Below are 21,601 nucleotides of genomic sequence, written 5' to 3'. Positions count from 1 at the left end.
GGCCATCAAGTGGGCAGTCCTCACTCTCCGTTACAACCTGCTGGGGCGGGCCTTCACTCTCTGCTCAGATCACACCCCACTCCAATGGCTCCACCGCATGAAGGATATCAACGCGTAGATCACCCGGTGGTATCTGGCACTCCAGCTCTTTAAATTCAAGGTGGTCCACAGACTGGGAGCGCAGATGGCTGTCGCCGACTTCCTGTCCAGAAATGGAGGGGGAGTGGTAAGCAGTCCGGATGTCTCCCCGGCCTGAGTTGGGCGGTGGGGATATGTGACAGCGGGGGCGTGGTCGAGCGTCTGTCGGGAGAGAGAGAGTGGTAAGGGTGCATATACCTGAGCTAAATTATGACTAACACCTGTCTCTAATTACTGTGAGATTGGGGAGAGCGGCATAAAAGGACCATGCCAGCACCAGATCGGGAGAGAGAGTCTGGGTTGAGAGCCTTGCTGTGAAGCTGATGTGTTAGTGTGAAGCTGATGAGTTAGTGTGAAGCTATAAACCAGAGAAGTGGTCAATTAAAAGTTCCCTACCTGTGCTTAAAGAATCCAGCTCCCGGTGTCCTTCCTTGTTACAGTCTGTTTGTTTTTTCATGATTTGAGCTAAAGAAGCACAATTTATGATACTGTCAGATTCTATTGCAGATTTAAAATATGTTATTTGAACATGACCAACTGTCTGAGATCTCTGTATGTACTTGCATGACTAGAAAATTGCTGCATAGAATATAATTGTAGAGTGACCATACTTCCCTTAAAGGGACTTTGATGATACTCTAAAATGCCCAAAAATGCATAACACAAATATTGGGTAAAATAATGCATGTTTAAATAAATGGGGCCAGTTTCTATTGATACCTCAGTTCTGTACAAAATATATTTATAATTTCCCTCAACTTCATGCAAGATTTTGGATGAAAAGTTTCACTGAACCAGTTGCAGTGCTTTCTGAGATTACTGCTTTACACTTTGGCCAAATGAGGATGAGGGCATGTCATGTGTCTGTCTAATTTGATGAGGTTCTATCAAGTGACAGATGAATGTGCGCCAAAATACTGTAGTGTTTGATTGGACGCAGGGCCTTTAACGTCAACAACAAAAAAGAATGGAAGCATTAAAATTCTAGTTATTTTGCAATCCTACCAATTCTTGAATATATGGTTAGTTGCACTTTATTATTTGCATCTAGCATTGTTTTTCTCTGCCATCTGTGACCCTATCAGAACCGACCTGTGACCCATTTTTGGGTCAAGAACCATTGGTGAAGAATATCAAACTGTATGATTTCTCTTAAAAATACAAATATGATATATTTTGTCAAATATATGCCTGTAGCAGCTAAAATGCGTCATGCTTCACTTAAATCAGTCATGCTGTGTAAACATGGACACTCTTACTACCTGAGCAGATTTTAACCTACATTACCCAGTTCTGTGTGTATAATATATACCCTGACTTACTGCAGTCCAGCAGATAACACACAGTATCGTTGCGTGATTTTTCTTTTCTTTTATATGCATGAAACATTACAGTATTTATTTTCTTTGCTATGACTTTTGTGTCTCTATTTCAGAGTCCTTGGCCCCTTTGAAAAATTGACCTATTGTTACTTTCTCATGCCACTCTGTAGATCAAAGGGCTGTTTTTTAATTCATATCAACACGTCGCAGTGAACAGGCAGGTATTGTGCTATAGTGACCATATGCTTTGGACTCAACGCTGTTAATGATAGACTAGATTCATTAAGATTAAAAAAAAAAAAATACATATCACCTCATTTAAATCAAAACCATTTCCTGCTTATCCCAGAGGATATAAACCAAACTGATAACTGATAAACTGATGCACTCCAAATCAGTCATGGCCATTTTTGAGCCAAGTGAATTTGAATGGATTATTTGAACTTTCAAAAACATATTTCTTACATTGATAATTAAACTGAATGATTATTGTATGTAAAAAGAGAGATCTTCGAATAAAGCCAAGTATGCCATTCTCAAAACAAGTTGAAACACAATAAACACCTTTCAAATAAGCCTAGAACACACAAGATTGTGTTTAAACCTCTCATTAGCTAGAATACAGGCTACATTTTAATGCAGATCGAGCTGACACACATCATAAAGACTTATTAGCTGCTTTTCCACTATCGGACCAGTTGGAGCCAGGGCTATGAACTAGCCAGGCGGGGCCAATAGCCTCGGACCTTGAGCAGCAAACACAAATCAATCTGTTCCCACCATCAGACCAATAGCCCTACAATGCTGCCCTAAAACCCGCCCTTAACACGCCGCCCTGGTGCCAACGTCACACCCCACCCATTTCACTAGCAAGAGGGAAGCTCAAGCTGAGGTACCATGTTATCTAGAATATCGAGTTTATATCTTTTGTAAACATTAGCTAGCTAGCAAAATCAGTTAGCGTTGACAACTCACTAACTGTAACTGCCATGACGTCCCAAAATGGTCTCTCCACTAACAAGGGGACGATATCCCAGCACACCATCCATGATCTTGAACCATGGAAAGTAATTTCTTTGGGCACCACTTTGTACATTGTGCATTTTAATGTGTTTGTAATTTACCATTGTGCACTGGATATACAAACTGGCAAGTTCGGCGAAACTCCGCCTTTGACATTGACCCCGCCTCACTCCCTAGTTGGCCTACTTTGGCCCAAGGGTAATGAGCGTGCCAAAGGCCATTGGCGTTTGGCCTCGAAAAACCCCCCGAAGCTGCACAATGAAGCCCCGGAAGTGACAGTGGGAATGCAACTGGCCCTGGCACGCACTAGCATGCCCTCATTTGTCCCGAGAGTGGAAACACTGCTATTGTAGGATCACTTAATTATTCAGTTTATAACAACATTCAATATCTTCTGTCTGTCAGTCAACCCATTCACATGACAAGTCACATTAATAGTACAAGATGGCGAAATCGTTTGTACGAAAACGTATGACTTTGACTCCCATAGAGAAAAATAAACGAACCAACGAACATTGTTGTTACGATTTTCCTAAATTGAACCCCTTACCCAAACCTAAACCTAACCATAAAGTTTAATCTTATACCCTAAATCTAAATCATGATTTTAATAGGAAAATCACTTTTGTGTACCATGGAAGAAAGGAACCATCGGGTTTTGGAACGGGTCAAGTGTGTTCCAGATTATTAACATACATTAGTCATTTTTTATTGCAAAAATGAATATGAAATGAGTAAACAAATTTGTTCACAGATATTTCCTTGCTTAAAATAATGTGTTGTATATGAGGGTAGCTAAAATTTCATGCCTGTACTGTATCGGTTAGAAATTCTGTTTGATGATTCGTTGGTCTCTATGGGAATAAAAATCAGTTAGACAGACCTGCCCGTGGTGCCCATTTAACTGGCACTGCCTCTCTAGAATGTTCACTTTCATAAGCTGGCCTTCAATCTTTTGGACAAACTCAAACATAACAAATCGAGGGGACCTGACCCATTTGTTTCAATGGCATGTATGTTTTTCATAAATATTTGATTTCTGAGATATGGTCAAAATATTTGCTCCACTACAGAGGTGGAGACATGCATGTCTATTGTGAAATAATAATAAAATAAGAAACAAGAAAGTGACTCTTGTGATGCTTGGCCGGTAGGGTCTTCTATAAGCAGATAACACAGACAAATAGAGTGCTGAACCCTCAACATGTGTGTCTTTATATTTATCAAACAATAGAAAACCAGTTCCTGTGTATTAGGGCCATTTGAATGGCGGAGAATAACAACTAATAGATTGGAGACATTGGAACAATTCTTTGTAAGGGAGGAAAACACAACAGCCAAACAATGGAAGAGGAGATTCATACACTTGGAATGAGAAAGTGTTGGAGTCTGGGTCTTGTTATCTTGGTCTTCAGACCTCTCAAGATTACTAAAAACGCAGCCTTGGTCTGGGTCTAGGCCTATTGCCTTGTTAGCCAACACCTGGATTAGGATCTTTTCAGGATCCTTAAAGGGCAAAGAAGTCTCCATCTTTGGTGTACCTCAGATACAACAAACTTGCACAAAAAACTTGAATGGGTGTCTTGAGTTGGTATTTTTCAGGGAAAAATACACTTATGGTAAATGGCAAAGAACACTACCCTTTTTACACTGCCATGAGAAATCATGCACATTAAGTGCATTGGGAAAAATAATGTGCATTAAAATGTTTGGTCAAAGTTTACCATGGTTACATTATTTTCCTATTCACAATGTAAAAAGTATAGTTTTCTTTGCAATTAATGTGGAATTTCTGTTTTTCTAAAAAAATAAATAAATAAGAAGACTGACAATAAGGAAAACATTTGATTACTGAGTGATCCAAATGAGTGCTTCTACAAATTGTTCTCCATTTAATTAACTAGCAGTTAATTAAAATGGACAGTCTGTTTTTTGTACTGACATGTCTAAGTCTGGATTTAGACCACGAGGGGTCTAGGCTTGGTCTGGTTCTAAAGGGTTGGCATAGGTCTGGATTTTAAGTCAAGTCATTTTTATTTGTGTAGTGTTTTTCACAATACACATCGTTTCAAAACAGCGTCACAGAAAATCATGCATTAACAAAAAATGAAACTGTAATATCTATAAAGTCTTAGGGGCCGTTTACATGACAACATTTTCAACTAAAACGGAAAACTTTTTATGCGTTTTGGCTGTTCGTTTACACGACAACGGCGTTTTGGGGCCTGAAAACGCAAACTTTTGAAAAAGGGTTTCAAAGTGCAAGTTTTTGAAAACGATGCCGTTATCATCTCTGTGTAAACGTACAAAAACGAATTTGTGAAAACGATGATGTCATGCGCAAGCGTATTACGTGTTCAGTCTATAGGCATGCGCGCGAGTACTTCAAAACAACACGCGAGACATTAAAAACTACAATGGCGGACTTCAGGACTGTGTTTGTGCTGCTCAAGATTTTGAGTTTATTGACGCTTCTCCAGCAAAGTGTAGATTTACTGCATCACTGCTACGACCAGCGGTCACCATCTTCATTGTTTGTATTCACCGCTCTATGGAAGAGTGCTTATGTGCGCAGGCGCGTAGTGTTTCTTTACAAAGTGACATCGCCAACTACTGACCTGGCATGCATAGTACAGCGCTTTTAGTCGTTTTCGCAGATCCGTGTGAATGGGGATCGTTTTGACAACGTTGTCATCTGTACGTGAAACTTTTCAAAAACGCAAAGCAAAAACTTTTCCGTTTTTAGTACATCGTTGTCGTGTAAACGTACCCTTAGTGTCATCATTGTGTAGTTTTATTAAATATGATAAATTGTAAATTTGTGAATTGTGTATCCACTTTTTTCCTAGGGGTCTTACTGGGGAAACAAATGTGGGTGGGACTTCCGCCGGAAGTTGTTCTACAGTATTCCCTAGCACTGGCTGCAGTCATTTTAGACCCTGTTTACAGCTGGTAATAAGATGCGTTTCAGATGATCCGATCGCAAATGGTCAGCGCTAAATATAGTTGTAAACAAGGTGCAAAATGTTTTGTGATTGGATCACAAAAAAACACATACAGAGGCAATACTACATTGCATCTGAGGTTTAAAACGCCGTCCTGATGCATCCCGGACAGCAGCAAAGCACCACACCTCACCTGTCAATCACCCAGCGAACAAATGTTTAAATTTACGTGTGGATTGAAAAGGAAATAACCATCTGATCAGAAAACTTGATAAAGCGATTACACATCTGACAAGCACACACATCTGAAGCTGAACTAACACAGGTACTGTTGCGTTGCGTTTGTGCTTAGTTTAAATCTCAACGGCATCTGGGAGAAACAGCGTGCTGTTTTTTGGGGTTTTTTTTGCACTTTCAGAATCAGAATCAGAATGAGCTTTATTGCCAAGTATGCTTACACATACAAGGAATTTGTCTTGGTGACAGAAGCTTCCAGTGCACAACAATACAAAAACAAAACTTTTAAAAAATAATTAAAATTGAGTAAAAAATTTATAAATATTGAAAAGAAAAAAGTATATATAGAATACACAATAGACTATATATATATATATATATATATATATACACACACACATACATACACATACACATATACAAATACGTACATACATACACACATACATACCAACACATTCTTTGTCTTTATTACTTTTTTGCAGTATATTATCATTCAGTAACACACTAATATAGTGACTGATGTATGTCCATACGAAATCATACGCGCTCTCCTCAAAAATCTTACTACCACAACGAAAGAATGAATGGATGTACGCCGCAACAACAGCTGTGTTTACTTGACAACGGAAGTAATGCCCATATTTCTCGCTAAGCATCACGGGACGTAGGAAAAAGGAGGATAAATATAAATAATTAAATAATAATTGTATTTAGAACCCCAGTGAGCAAGCCAAAGGCGACTATGGCAAGGAACACAAAACTCCATAAGATATTGGTTAATGGAGAAAAATAACCTTGGGAGAAACCAGACTCACTGTGGAGGCCAGTTCCGTTAAACAACATGAATATAATGCTAATATTAGTCATTTGTGTGCAGTGCAAGTCATGATTTAAAATGAGTAAACTAAGTAAATGTTAAGGGCCAGTGTTTAAACAAAGATTTTGTATGAACTGTAAGATTCATGACTAATGTCTATGAAATTCATCCTGGATTAACTGCAGAAGTTCACACTGATGCATTGTCCTTTGTTAGTTGGCTGATGAAGGCTTTTGTTGGCAATTAATTGATAGTCTGTGTATTCCATTATAAGAGTGTAGTCCATCAATAGACCAAGGTGATGCAGGCAGAGATCAGTCTTAAGGGATCTGGTATTGGTCTAGGTCTGTTTTTTAGGAGGTCTGGTTTTGGACTGGGTCTGAATCTCAGTAGGACTGGTATTGGCCTGGATCTTTAGGGGCCTGGTGTCAGTCTGGTTCTGGATCTTAGGAAGACTGGATTTGATATGGACTTTTGAGAGTCTTGTATTGGTCTGGGTCTTAGGTTCATCTGGTATTGGTCTGGTTCTGGGTCTGGATCATAGGGTTCTGGATCTTAGGAAGACTGAAATTGGTCTGGATCCTTGGGAGTCTGGTCTAGTTATGGTCTTGGGGGGTCTGGTTTTTGTAGTGGTCTGGATATTTGGGAATCTGTTATTGGCCTGGGTCTTAGAGGATCTGGTATCAGTCTGATTCTGGATCTTAGGATGACTGGAACTGTTCTGGATCTTTGGAAGTCTGGTATTGGTCTGTGTCTTTGGTTGGTCTGGTATTGGTCTTGGTCTTGGGTTGGTCTGGTATTGGTTTGGTTCTGGGTCTGGATCTGAGAACTCAAACTGGTCTGGATCTTTGGATGTTTGGTATTGGCCTGGGTCTGGATCAGAGGAAGACTGATCTTGGTTTGGTCTTAGGGGGTCTGGTGTCGGTCTGGGTCTGGTGTTGGGGGTCAGGTATTGGTCTGGTCTTAGCGGGTCTGGTATCGGTCTGGGTCTGGTGTTGGGGGTCAGGTATTGGTCTGGTCTTAGCGGGTCTGGTATTGGTGTGGCTCTGGTGTTAGGGGGTCTGGTATTGTTCTTGGTCTGGTCTTAAGGGGGCCTGGTATTGGTCTTGATCTGGTCTTAGGGGGTCTGGTATTGGGCTGGGTCTGGTGTAAGGGGGTCTGTTGTTGGTCTTGGAATGGTCTTAGGGGGTCTGGTATTGTTCTTGGTCTGGTCTTAGGGGGTCTGGTATTGGGCAGGGCCTTGTCTTAGGTGATCTGGTATTGGGCTGGGTCTGGTCTTAGGAGGACTGGTATCGGTCTGGGTCTGGATTAGAGGAAGCCTGGTCTGAGACCAATAGCCAATCAACTTGCATACTTTCCATTTGCCTAACATTTAAATTTGCTTAGTTTCCAAATAAGCCCGTTTCACTGCAGCATGCTGCAAGAGTTTTCTGTGAAACCCTTCTCCTCCCAAGCTTCACTTGTCTATATCTGCTACATGGGGATTGTATTTGTCTAACTGTGCAGCAGCATGTCATACATGCTTAACTTAGCATGTCTGTGTATTTTCTACAGTAACAGTAGCAAGACTCCGTTCTTGCTCTGCAGCAGTAGCAGCAGTGTAGCAGATCTAGTCCACCAAGACCTACAGTATATCCTATCAATATGTCTTACCCACATTAACATGCTTATTCTTGAGTTGTCATGACCGAAATGTGACTTTTCTTGTGTAGAAGGAAGTGTTTGTTCGATCTCGAAAACAAAGATAAATACTTTCATTGTTTCCTTTGATAAAAAGTTGTCTTGTCGTCAGTGTGAATTATCTTGTATCCGTGAGATGATAAAGGGAGAGGTATGATACAGTGATGAAATCAATTCATGAAAGAGTCATGTCATAACGGAAGCAAAATGTTGCTGCATTAGCCAAGAAAGACTTCCTTATCTATGTAACATTCAATATAAGGCCAAAGTATGTGGACATCACCTTCTCATTAACGGGTTTGGCTATTCCAGTCATTTCTGTGAGGACAAATCTTAATTCTTTGTCATACAATGACATTCTAGAGATTTCTGTGTGTATAATTTTACTGCAACAGTTTAGCGAGGGCCCTTTTCTGTTCCAGCTTGACAATGCCTCTGTGCACAAAGCAAGGTCCATGAATAAATTATTTACTGAGGCTTTGTCCTTACAGAAATGACTGGAATAGCAAAACCCGTTAATTAGAAGGGGGTGTCTACATACTTTTGGCCATATACTGTCCTTTACTCCTTAGAGAGGTGTGGTCAACTTTCATAAGCGCACACACTTTGAGATTTGAGCAGTTTTGTTTCTAAAATAGGAAACACCCTTTTAGCAGAAATGGAATGACTTTTGCTGTGTTGAAATATCACATTTACCATACAAGTAATTTGTGGAAGTTTTTGTAGAACTTTGTAAACTCAGAATTCTAAGAAAGGTCTGACTTCAATCACTTTACCTGTCGTCATGAAAAACATAAATAAGGAAAACCCATATAAGGGGATCTTCCAGGTGTTTGGTGATAAGGCCCATTTAAAAAGGCTTTTTAAGATCATTATTGCTGGAAAAAATATGTCCAGACAAAATCGATTACAATGCATTTTCATTTGTGCTACTTATCTTTTGTTTTCATACAGACTGGTGCTACCAGACACAAGTGAGCTGTGATAGCCACTGCAAAGGTAACCAAGCATTTATTTTGTGTGCCCTTATAGACAAAGCTGCATAACATACACATGGTCACATCACAGTCTAAACATCTGCATGTTGGTTCAAGGTCCAGACCAGTGGAGAGAAGTGCATGCAGAATGCGGAAACACCAGACAGTCACCGATCAACATAGTGACGAAGAAAACCAAACTAGATGAGCGACTCACGCCTTTCAAATTCAACGGCTATCAGAATGTATTCGACAGCACCATCAGGAACAATGGTCACTCTGGTGAGTCTACAGACTGGACAACAGCAGCATTTCAGTGTTATAAACACCCAAAGGTGTTAAAAGTCATTGTCTCAACATAAAAATGCACTCTGGCTATGTTTGACACACCACATCAAGTGGAAATTCTATGACCACTTGTTTGATCTAGTTTGATCCAATATCATCTTTGTCAAATCTCTTGTATAAGCTGAGATGTTATGTCGTAGACCAGGGGGGTGCTTGGGTGGGGTTTGCACATTTACATTTATGCATTTGGTAGACGCTCTTATCCAGAGTGACTTACAGTGCCCTTATTACAGGGACAATCCTGCCCAGAGCAACCTGGAGTTAAGTGCCTTGCTCAAGGACACAATGGTGGTGGCTGTGGGGATTGAACCAGCAACCTTCTGGTTACAAGTTCTGTGCTTTAGCCCACTACGCCACCACCACTCCTGTAATGGTAAACACGCATCGACAGAAGAATCACGCGCACCCCCCATTTGAAACTAGAACTTTTATTTTTCATAAAACATTTTATTAACACCTATATACCAGAAAAATAAATAAATAGAATAAAAATAGAACACACATGCAGCAAGATGGTCCACCAGTCCATCCAGTTTAAACTCAACCATTATTCTCAGAGGCTCCAGAGTTATCATCTCGATTTTCAACAGAAATGTGGTCTTCTCCATCCTTCTACAGTTCAGGTCAATATACCCATCACAGCCACAGTGTCTGGAGGAAACCTGAAAGAAATATACAAGGCCGTACAGTTCCACCTTCACTGGGGCACCGACGGAGGGCCTGGATCTGAACACACGATAGATGGAGAGCAGTACCCTATGGAGGTACCACCAACATTTGATTTGATTTATTTATATGTTTATTTGTATTGGGCCAGTACAAAAACATAATCCTAGCTGAAAGACTAAAAAAAGATGCATTGTACATAGATATATTGTAGAACAAGCTAATGTGTACAACACACAATGAGAACATCTCAGAATGAGAACGTCTTTATCAATTACCAGTTGTTGAAGAATTTTGGATTTTACACTAGGGTTTTGGGCTAGTTTCCAAGGTATTTTTTAAACGACTGCTGGTAAATCGTCTTTCAGGGTAAATTGTTTTTATGGGTTTTGGATAAAAGGGGCAGGCCAACAATAATTTGCATCAAGGAATAAAGGGAATAACCAACTTTATGACACTGCATTCTAGAAAACTTGATTATAATTGCTCAATCAAGGCATTTGGTGGTCATATATTTTTGTATATTGACCACCAATGTTTTGACAACCAATTGATTGTTTTTTGTGTAAGTGACCATTCACGTTGGGGTCCTGATCATCCTTTTAGGGTTATTTTTGCTATAATGCCCAACTGCCAGTTCGTTATCTCTTTCATATACGAAACAATTTCAGCTTTAAAATCTGATTGGAGAAGCCATATTTTAAGCCATTATAAAACAGCTGATCTACACTACCACACCTGGAGTCACGAATTAAAATCCAGGGCGTGCTGAGTGACTCCAGCCAGGTCACCTTAGCAACCAAATTGGTACGGCTGCTAGCGAGGGTAGAGTCACATGGGGTAACCTCCTCGTGGTCGCTATAATGTGGTTCTCGCTCTCGGCGTGTGCGTGGTGAGTTGTGCGTGGATGCCGCGGAGAATAGCACGAAGCCTCCACATGTGCTATGTCTCCGCGGTAACGCACTCAACAAGCCACGTGATAAGATGCGCAGATTGACAGTCTCAGACGTGGAGGCAACTGAGATTCATCCTCCGCCACCCAGATTGAGGCGAGTCACTACCCCACCATGAGGACTTAGAGCGCATTGGGAATTGGGTTGATCTACATACCTGTGAATGCACATCAATTGAATTCAATTTGAATGCGGCAAGTTGTTACCAGCTACTGTTAACGGTCTACAGTTTGGCTAATAACTATTATTTGGCGGAAGATTTGTTTACTGTCATTACCATGAATAATATCAATATCATATTACCGTTGGCAACATTTTAAAAAGCAATAAGCCACTGGAGTATTACTATTAATATAAATTCATATATACTCTCTCATCAGTTGCATATTGTCCATATGAAACAAAGATACAACAGACTAGAAGATGCGCTCAAAGACCCGTCTGGAGTCGCAGTGCTGGGGTTCTTCTATGAGGTTTGATGTTCACTCTTTGGTCCTTTAAAATGAAGAAATAATGGACTGTATGATGAATTTAGACTGAGATGATTTTTTAATGCATACTGTATGATAATGAAATCTCATTTCTATCTGGCAGGAGTCGAGCAGCACAAACAGAAAATATGACCTACTCACACATTCCCTGCGTAGTGTGCAGAATGCAAGTATGTTTCAGCAACAGCATTATTCTGAACAACTGCTAACAAAAAATGACATTAAAGGAGTATTTTAGGATATAAGTGCACTACCATAAAGGCAAATTCGTTTATTTAGGTATACAAACTAAGGGACCTGTTAAAATGATTGTATTTGGTTATCTACAGTATGTTATAGATGCTTGTCACAGACGTTAAAGGAATATTCCGGGTTCAATACAAATTAAGCTTAATCAACAGCATTTTTAGCGTAATGTTGATTTCCACAAAATCGTCCTTCATTAATGATTTAAAAAAAACCTGTTACAGTGAGGCACTTACAATGGAACTGAATGGAGCCAATCTGTAAACGCTAAAATTGCCACTGTTTCAAACTGATAGCCACAAGACGTAAACAATATGCATGTTTAGTTTGATAAAATCACTTGAAGGGTTTACCGACATTACGTCAACATGGCAATGCAGTTGTAATATTGGATATACAGTGACTTTACACAGATAAGGTTAGTAAGCAATTTTAGCGTTTAGCATTTATGGACTGGCCCCATCAGTGGCGGACTGGCCACTGGGAGAACCGGGTGGGTCGACCGCGAAATGGGGCCGCATGGGCCGCCATGTTATGATGGCGCTGCAATATGCGGAAAGGGACAGCGATATGCATTAAAGGACAGCAACCTCGCACCCACCCTCCCCGCTCAACAACTTTTGGGACGAATTTTCTTTCCAGTCTGCCCCTGGGCCCCATTCACTTCCACTTGTAACCGTGACAAGTAGAAATTATTTTTGTGATAATCAACATTATGCCACAAATATTATTAATTGAGCTTAACTTGCATTGAACCTCCAACATTCCTTTAAGTTGAACATACTCTGGAATATTCCTTTAATGTCAACAACATTTGTAGTTAAATGCCTTCAGTTTTTGAAATGAATTAAAGTGTCGTTTCTGTCTCTTTTATTTGTTTATTCACAGATGGAAACACAACCCTTCGCAAGATCTCTCTGAATCAGCTCATTCTATCTGAAGGGAATTTGACTAACTATTACCGGTATAACGGATCACTTACCACACCTGGCTGCACTGAGGCTGTAGTGTGGACCGTTTTTGAAAATCCAATTCCTCTCGATAGAGAACAGGTATGATCTAACTATCCGTCTCTCCCTGACATGTGTTGTTGTTAACTCATGCCGACCCTATGTATAACAGAACGAAATGTTGCCCGATCCTACAGCATCTTCATGATCGTTGTTATGTTTGCGTCCATTGTTGCGGCTTTTGTGTCAATCCATCGCATTGAGGGTTTCCCTAGTTTTCGTTGACCCTTGACTTTCAAGCAATCGGTCTTTCCTGATGACGTGTCCAAAACATGAGAGTCGAAGTCTCAGCATCCTCGCTTCTTAGGAACATTCTTTTCTGTTTCTTCTAAGACTGATTTGTCAGTTCTTCTGGCAGTCTACGGTATGTTTAATATTTTTCGCCATAGTTGGAATGCATGTTTAATATTTTTCACCATAGTTGGAATGCATCAATTCTTCTTCTGTCTTCCTTTTTTCAATGGCCACCTTTCGCAAGGGTATGAGGCGATTGAAAAGACCATGGCTTGGGTCAGATGCACCTTTGTCTTCAAAGTAACACCTTTGCTTTTGAAAACGTTGAATAGGTATTTTGCGGCATATTTGCATAATGCAATACGTCGTTTGATTTCTTGACTGCAGCTTCCATGGGCATTGATTGTTGATCCAAGTTAAGTTAAATTAAATCATTGACAACTTTGATTTTTTTCTGCATTTATCGTGATGTTGATTATTAGTCCAGTTGTGAGTATTTTCGTCTTTTCACATTCAGGTGTAGTCTTTGATCTCCATCAATAAGCGCTTCAAGTTGTCTTCATTTTTGGCAAGCAAGGTTGTGTCGTTTGCGTGTCGCAGGTTGTTAATGAATCCTCCTCCAATACTGATGCTGCATTCTTTTTCATACAGTCCAGCTTCTCTGATTATTTGTTCAGCATACAGGTGTTTCAATGCATTGTGTATTTTAGCACGACTGGAACCAGAGTTTCTGCTGAGAAATTTTAGTGGCGGCCAGCGTGTTCGGGAATGCCGGACAAATTGGAAAAAATCCGGCCATCTCATTTCAGGGTTTATTTTGCACCATAAACACGATAGACTATGCATAATAATGCAATATAGGCTAATAATGACACAATCAAGTCAAATGAATGCTAAACATTTGTTCATCATAGCTGCTTTTTTATAAAAAATTTAAAAAAACATCCGTCATGGAAAAACAACTAAACTGCAACGTGACACATATCTTTTCGTTTATAAATAAATATCAAAATCGTTAGGTTATGTCATATAATGTCTCACCTTGGCTAATTTCCTTGGCTCTTTATTTTGACAATATTTTCTCAGATTTTTCATAGTACAAAAGTGTTTTTCTGCCAAAGTGAAGTCAAGTATGTCCAGTGTTTCTCTACAGCTTGAGATTCACAGAAGCCTGAACACTCTATTGGCCAATCAGCATACAGGACTTCAACTATCTGTTGTGTAATACAAGCTATAAAACTCTGAATTGTTCAGTATAATGCACTAATTGTTCAATACAATCCTTATGTCTCTTTTAACAGCTTCGAGCATTCTCTTCCCTGAGGTTCCATGATGGGAAACCGATGGTGGACACGTTTAGACCCGTGCAGCCTCTAAACGGACGTTTTGTGTATCGGTCCAGCGGTGCAGCAGTTCTGGCCAGCACTATACTTCTGTTTGCCTCCATCATTACAACGTATGTCCTGTTCCATCTCAATTAGAACAAGACTGGCCTATTATACCCACAATTTACACAATGAGTTCTCATCCAATCAACGGACCAACCTGATCAAGCCAAACCACGGAATTACAGCATTATAAATTTCACAACAGCTGCCAAATGAAGACCAGAAACATATGCAAACACGAAGACTTGAATGTTAGGCACACCCATTGCAAGTGCACTGTCCTGTTGAACATATTTAGCATTCGCTCTTGCATTACTGTGGCAGTAACAAACCTCAGTACTCAAGGGGGTGATAGAGTTACTTTCAAAAGTCTGTCTCATTAAACTGGATGTGTTATTATTTAAAGTCGGCATGAAATGAAAATTCACCCTATCTGTTTTCTAAATGCATGTTATTGATGTTATTGTGAACGATTCATCCATGCATATGTTTTTTTTTTTTTTGTTTACCTTGTAATCTTTAATTAAAATGTAATAACTCGATCTTCTGGTGAATCGACAGACTTCTCTCTGGTGACGTATGCAGGACTTCTCCAATCATTTAGTCCACTTAAACCCCGCCCCTTTCTTATAAATACCACAACCTCGCGTAGAGTCAGTCGCATGTTGGTGAAGATGGCAAGGTGTATTTTTGCCTGTTTTCCTTCAAAACTATCGTTCCTTAACCCAAACTTCCTTAGTTACGGGTCAGCTGGCTTGAATTTACATTCACGGTTGTGTGTGAGACATTTCATGCCTGAATTGCTGAGGTGATCACTAATGAATACAATGCTCTGGAGTTTATTTTTATTTTTGAATGCAATTATCTTGGGATGCACAGCACGAGTGAGTGTTGTTTTCCTTTATATTTAGTGTATTGTGATTCAAAACATTAAGATATGGTTATCAGCAACTTCAACAGCAACAGCCTCTTCGTAAGGAAAGACCACGATGTGCTTGTGCCTTTATGTTGTTAGTTTTATAATAAATGTGTTGAGATCACTGCTTAATTTCACCGATACCCGGCTTTCGAGCAGCACGGTGGTAGGGGTGTGTGTGTCCACTGCAAGCTCGCATTCAGATCTGCCTCCGTTCCGCTATGCAACGCCCATATTTTCACAATCCAATCAACAACCAATGGATAAACTCAAATCCCCGCTCTAACATTTTTTTCTTGTTCAATAAGCTGTTTCACTTGAACACGTCACAATACGGAAGTAAAGTTGGTCGCAACTTCAATTTCATGCCGACTTTAAGTATCTAGCTAGCAACAAATGTCAACAGTTTTACTTTAGCTAACTTGCTAAGAGAGATTCTCTTCAAACTGTTGCTCCGCAATGACAGTAGCAGATCTGAAAGAGAAAACTGACTGTAGAAGAAGACAGTTGACATTAATGTCCGCTGTAGCGCCCCTTGAGGCAACGCTGAGAATGCAACTGTGCTCTAATACATTTTAGAACGCATTGAAATACAGCATGATTCGCTAGAAACTTTTGCGTCCATGTACGTAGATTATGTTTCAGGCCAAACCAGCAGTTTCTACAAGAACCAGAGTAATTAGTGTAGAAAATTGACTTGTAACTTGGCAGTTCACTGCATGAGTAGAATGAAATTAGAAGTATGCTCATAGCTATCAATAGAAACTGGACTAAACCTTGTGTGACCCACTTTGAAGGGCTGGCAGGTAACAAATGCATGACCTTTATCCATCATAGAGACCGGCCAAGACTCTTACGTATGTGCATGTACACACACATACTACTGTACACACAGCTCTATATTTATGAGGTTGATGCTTTGATGCGAGTTGCTGTGTATGTGCATTAAAGCAAAAGAATGATCAACACTCTACAAGTGCATGACACAGAGGTCAACTTGACATTTACATTAATTCTTTTGGCAGACACTTTCGTACCACAGTCACTTAAAAAAGAAGTGTCAAAGTACAGTACTGGGTTCCTAAGTTTAACCCAGATGCGCATTGCTTCATGCAAACACATCAACGTTAAGACGTTAAAGTGAAAACAAAACCAGGGTGTTTTGTGTGGCAAGAGGTCACTTTCAAATGAACCGGACATTTACAACACAATTTCACAAAAGTTCATGGTGTCATTCTTAGGAAATGGTGCCATTTGTGCAAGAAGATGTGAATGTATTTTTTATTTTATTTTTTTTATTTTTATTTCTTCTGAAAATGTTACTGCTGAACTTTCAAGAAATCAAATTTTTCCACATTAGGACTGCCATAGAAGCATCTCCATTCAGATTATTCGTCAATTCCGATTAGAGTTTTTCAATGGCCAATCAATATTCAAAATGTTCAGTACATTTGGAATTGATCTAAACAAATTCTGGTAGTATTTTTCAGTGTGCCTCTAATAAATCTCACATTATAGGCCTAATTAAAAAAACAACAAAACATTGTGACCAAAACAATGACATTTTTCTTTCAAATCATGGTTTGTGACCACTTACCACACCAAATAACTTACAGTCAGTTTTCTTGTGCTTTGTGCCAATAACAATATTTTTCTTTAAATTGATAATTATGGGTTTCTTCTCATAACAGAGTTGAACTATTGAGCTTGACAAGCCTGATATTAGTGTAACGATAATGAAATGCACACCTTTTTTAACCATGTGGTTCGAAAATATGATATCACTGTCTTAACCGCCTGGGACCCTGCGTCCACATGCATGGACATTACGTTTTGGTTTCGCCACAGGCTATGCATAATTTAATTTAATTTAAACCGACTGATCTCAGTTCAGGAGACTCTGGGCTGTCAGTAAAGGGTTAAACTTTCGATGCACCGAGTCATGTGACCAAACAACATGTCGCAAATCTCAGCTGAGTTTGTCATTGGGAGAAACGACAGTAAAACTACATCTGGTAAGAAACCTGATTATGTTTTTACATTGAAACCTGTTTGAGTCAAAAGATTAGTGTCTCTAGTTTTATCCGATATGCCATTTTTAAAATTTCATTGAATTATCGTGAAACGGCACGCTGTTAAACACAATGACCACGTATGTGGACTATAGGCTCATTTTCCTTAAAATATCCTACATTCACAGTACATTATCACACTGAGAAAAGCTGAAAAATGTTGCTTTCAGAGGCTTTATATGGCGTTATGATGAAAATAAGGTGCATTTCAAACTGTTCTGAGACCAGTGCAGACAGACAGCACACTGGAGGTTAAGTCATTCACTAAATAGGGAGCAAGGGAGCATCCTATAGCTCTCTATGCAGTTAAGTGCATTCACTCCTAAAATCTGATCAAAAGTTCAGTTTCAGGCTGCAGATGATGTTTGGATCACTCAACATGTTTGACAGACATGTGACAATGATAATCAGTACATAGATTCAGAATTTATAATGTATCATTTTATTTTAACATGGTTGACAGTGATTGGATGATGCTGGACATTACTTTGAATCAGAATTAATTATGCAAATGTATGATGTAATGTCTGTAACATCTCAAAAACATGAATAATCAACACTCCTGGAAACATCATAAACAATCCCGCTGTCCACATATGAGGACATACATTTTTAGGAAAACTATTTGCTCTAGAAATATATATATTTTTAAATTGCATGTTTATTAGGTGCTACTAGTTTCAAATCAAAAAGGGGAATGGAAAATGCACACAGCAGTCATGCTCGGGTCTCAGGAGGTTAAATGTGATATCAGAAAAATGTCACAGCATTACAGGGCTGAACAGAAAGTGGAGAGACAATAAAAATACTTAATTTTCTCAGGAAATGCATAAAGCATTAAAAAAACATAGTCGGGAGCCTGGGTAGCTCAGTGAGTATTGACGCTGACTACCACACCTGGAGTCACGAGTTTGAATCCAGGGTGTGCTGAGTGACTCCAGCCATGTCTCCTAAGCAACCAAATTGGCCCGGTTGCTAGGGAGGGTAGAGTCACATGGGGTAACCACCTCGTGGTCGCTATAATGTGGTTCGCTCTCGGTGGGGCATGTGGTGAGTTGTGCGTGGATGCCGCAGAGAATAGCGTGAAGCCTCCACATGCACTACGTCTCCACGGTAACGCTCTCAACAAGCCACGTGATAAGATGCGCGGATTGACGGTCTCAGACACGGAGGCAACTGAGATTCGTCCTCCGCCACCCGGATTGAGGCGAGTCACTACACCACCACGCGGACTTTGAGCGCATTGGGAATTGGCCATTCCAAATTGGGGAGAGAAAGGGATAAAAAAACAACAACAAAAAAACAGTCATTGAATGCATGTTATTTTAATTTAAATAAAAGTAAAATGTAGGTATAGGGAAATGCAACATGGCTGATTAAAAACATAAATTTTACAATAAAAGTAATGTTTCATTTTAAAAGTATGATAGCATTACACACATAGTTAAATATATCAAATAAGTTGACTATGCTCAGTATTCTGTTTTATGACATCAAAGTAAATCATGGGAACTCACAAATGGCACTCTTTTCTGGCAAATGACCCATTCACAATCTTTTGCAACATATTAGACTGTACACTTTCTTACATTTGGACTCACTGTACACTTACAAAGGCATGCATCTTACTCATAAACTATTTTATTACATGTCTAAATGATTGTGTTCAGTATGGGATCTGTATTCAGGTCTGTTGTGAGAGCACATGAATTGTGTTTTGTAGAATTTGTGGGTGTCCGATGCACTGAACTTTAGAACTCTGTATCAGAAAGAATGTGATGCAAACATCATTTTATATGATTATATATGTTGCCATAAAGGCCAAGATTACATGTGCAGACTGTACAAACTGGGATACGTGCAACTTCTGCTCTCATGATGCCATTAACTTTATTTCTACACATTTACTCTATGTATGTATGTATGTTCATCTAAAGGCTGCTGTTTTTGTTACTTGTATTATTGCATGAAAGAATTGGAATGGATTTGACATTAAACGTTAAACCCAAATAAAACTGATACAATGACTGCTGTCTCCTAACTTTGCATATTAATGCTTTATTCTTCATTAACATATTCAAAATGTCAGTTTTAGGTGCACTGATGATATTATGGTAACTGCTAATGATGTTGAGAATGCATTCTATTACAATAATAAACTATTGCAACTATTGCAACTATTGCATATCACAGTTCTGTTTATTCTTTCATCTTCTAATATAAGTTTGGGTTGCAGTTGCAATTTAATTCATTTTCAGCACTTGTGCATGCTGTACTTTAGTATATACTATATCAGAGGTTCTCATCCGGTTTTGCTTCAGTATGCAGATTTTACATTGGAACCAAATTTGATTATCGTACACAAAATAAAAATGCTTGTCTTTAATTTGAATGTTTTGTTTTAAAATGTCTCTTGAAATTCCAATAGTTTCATGCACTCGGCAGCCAGTGATTCACCACACTAAATGCATTGTGGTTGACGTAAACCATGTTTATCCACATTGCAAATAAACACATATTTAAAGGAATATTCCGGGTTTAATACAAGTTAAGCTCAACTGACAACATTTGTGGCATAATGTTGATTACCACAAAAATATATTTGGACTTTTATTTATTGTGACGAGGAGGAGGGCGGGGCCGGGACGTGACTACGCACGCCCGGCCCCCAATCGGGCTAATCAGCTGAGGAGAGGGATAAATGTGGCGGAATGCGGCAGTTCGGGAGAGAGAGAGAGAGCCACACGCAGCTGCCATGTGTGTGTTTATGTTAAAATATTAAAATATTACTTTGATTGTTCAGCTGGTTCCCATCTCCTCCTGTCCCATTCCAGCCATGTTACATTGGTGCCAAAATCTGGAAGGAGGAGGGAGGCGCTGTCGTGGAGTCCTCGTCACTGCCATCCACCCAAAGGAGCAGCCGCAGCCATCAGCTAGGGGATGGAAGTGTTGCTGCCGACTGCCTGGACGTGGAGGAACGGCCGCCATCTGTGAGGGGAGGAGGGGCACGCTGCCGGCCACCTGGAGTGGTGGAGCTGCTGCCAGGGGCGGAGGAGTTCCCTACCGGCTGCAAAATGCGGAGGGACGTTCCATCCACCAGGGGTCGGAGGACTGGCTCCGGTCTGCCCAGAGAGGAGCGGCTGTCATCTGCCAGAGGGTGGAGGAGTGATCGAGGACCAGGCGATGGCGTGTCTGGGAACCGTCGAGCAAGATTTTTTCTCTCTCTCACACTGTCGCTCCGCCTTGCCCTTTCTCTCTCCTCTTTTTTTTGTTTGTTTTGTTTTCCTCTCCCTTCGTCCCCCTCCCCAGCCCTAGAGAGGTGGGGAAAAGCCTGCCGGCAGGCGGGGCCAAAATGGCAGCCCCTCCCCCCCAAAGGCAAAGGAGGGAGGAGTGTGACGAGGAGGAGAGCGGGGCCGGGCCGTGACTACGCACGCCCAGCCCCCAATCGGGCTTAGGAGAGGGATAAGTGCAGCGGGATGTGGCAGTTCGAGAGAGAGAGAGCCACACACAGCTGCCATGTGTGTGTTTATGTTTTTGTGTCTTTTTGTTTAAGTTCCTATTAAAATATTACTTTGCTTTTCCAGCCGGTTCCCGCCTCCTCCTTTCCCATTCCAACCATGTTACATTTATTTTGAAAAGAGCAAAAATCTGGGAACAGTGAGGCACTTACAATTCATTAAACGTAGACGTTAAAATACTCAGTGTTCCAAAAATATAGCCACAAGTCGTAAACAAATATGCACGTTAACATGATTTTTGTGTTACCCATTTTTGGGATGCAACAAGCAGACAGACAGCTATATAGTATCCAGTAAATTTATGTATAATAGAAATTTTTTACATTTTTGCACCTGTGTTCATTTATCGATACATCCATGCATGCATGAGCCCACACCCAGTGGGATAATATTTTCAGGGCAGAGGTCACCGGGTTGCTGCTGTCTTCTGTGTTATCAGTGACTGTGAGATGAGTTTAATTGCATGAGTCTGAGTCTCACATTCCTACATAAACGCGATCTGCTCCATCAGTTGGCAAAATGATCAAGATCTAATCCTTTTTTAATTTACTTGTACTGGGCGATGCAATCTGAATCTGTCAGTTGTACGCCTGCAAGGGCACTTTACACACAAAGAA

General features: G+C 40.1%; 1 protein-coding gene across 2 annotated transcripts in view; it reads left to right on the top strand.

Moving 5' to 3' along the window:
* Positions 1-19,646, top strand: part of LOC127423577 (carbonic anhydrase 4-like) — a 32,683-nt gene extending 13,037 nt beyond the window's left edge. The window contains exons 2-8 of one of the 2 annotated variants that reach the window (XM_051668010.1): positions 9,120-9,164; positions 9,260-9,424; positions 10,109-10,254; positions 11,490-11,582; positions 11,704-11,770; positions 12,735-12,898; positions 14,392-19,646. In XM_051668010.1, the coding sequence (XP_051523970.1) occupies positions 9,120-9,164; positions 9,260-9,424; positions 10,109-10,254; positions 11,490-11,582; positions 11,704-11,770; positions 12,735-12,898; positions 14,392-14,571 (860 nt within the window). In that variant the 3' untranslated portion in view covers positions 14,572-19,646. Of the gene's footprint in view, positions 1-9,119; positions 9,165-9,197; positions 9,425-10,108; positions 10,255-11,489; positions 11,583-11,703; positions 11,771-12,734; positions 12,899-14,391 lie in introns of both variants that reach the window. The other variant, XM_051668020.1, reaches the window with a different exon arrangement.
* The last annotated feature ends 1,955 nt before the right edge of the window (positions 19,647-21,601 follow it).

Source organism: Myxocyprinus asiaticus, chromosome 3 (genome assembly GCF_019703515.2).
Source record: "Myxocyprinus asiaticus isolate MX2 ecotype Aquarium Trade chromosome 3, UBuf_Myxa_2, whole genome shotgun sequence".
NCBI lineage: Eukaryota > Metazoa > Chordata > Actinopteri > Cypriniformes > Catostomidae > Myxocyprinus > Myxocyprinus asiaticus.
The sequence above is the reverse complement of the archived record's forward strand: the minus strand, read 5'-3'. Positions and strand labels throughout refer to the sequence as shown.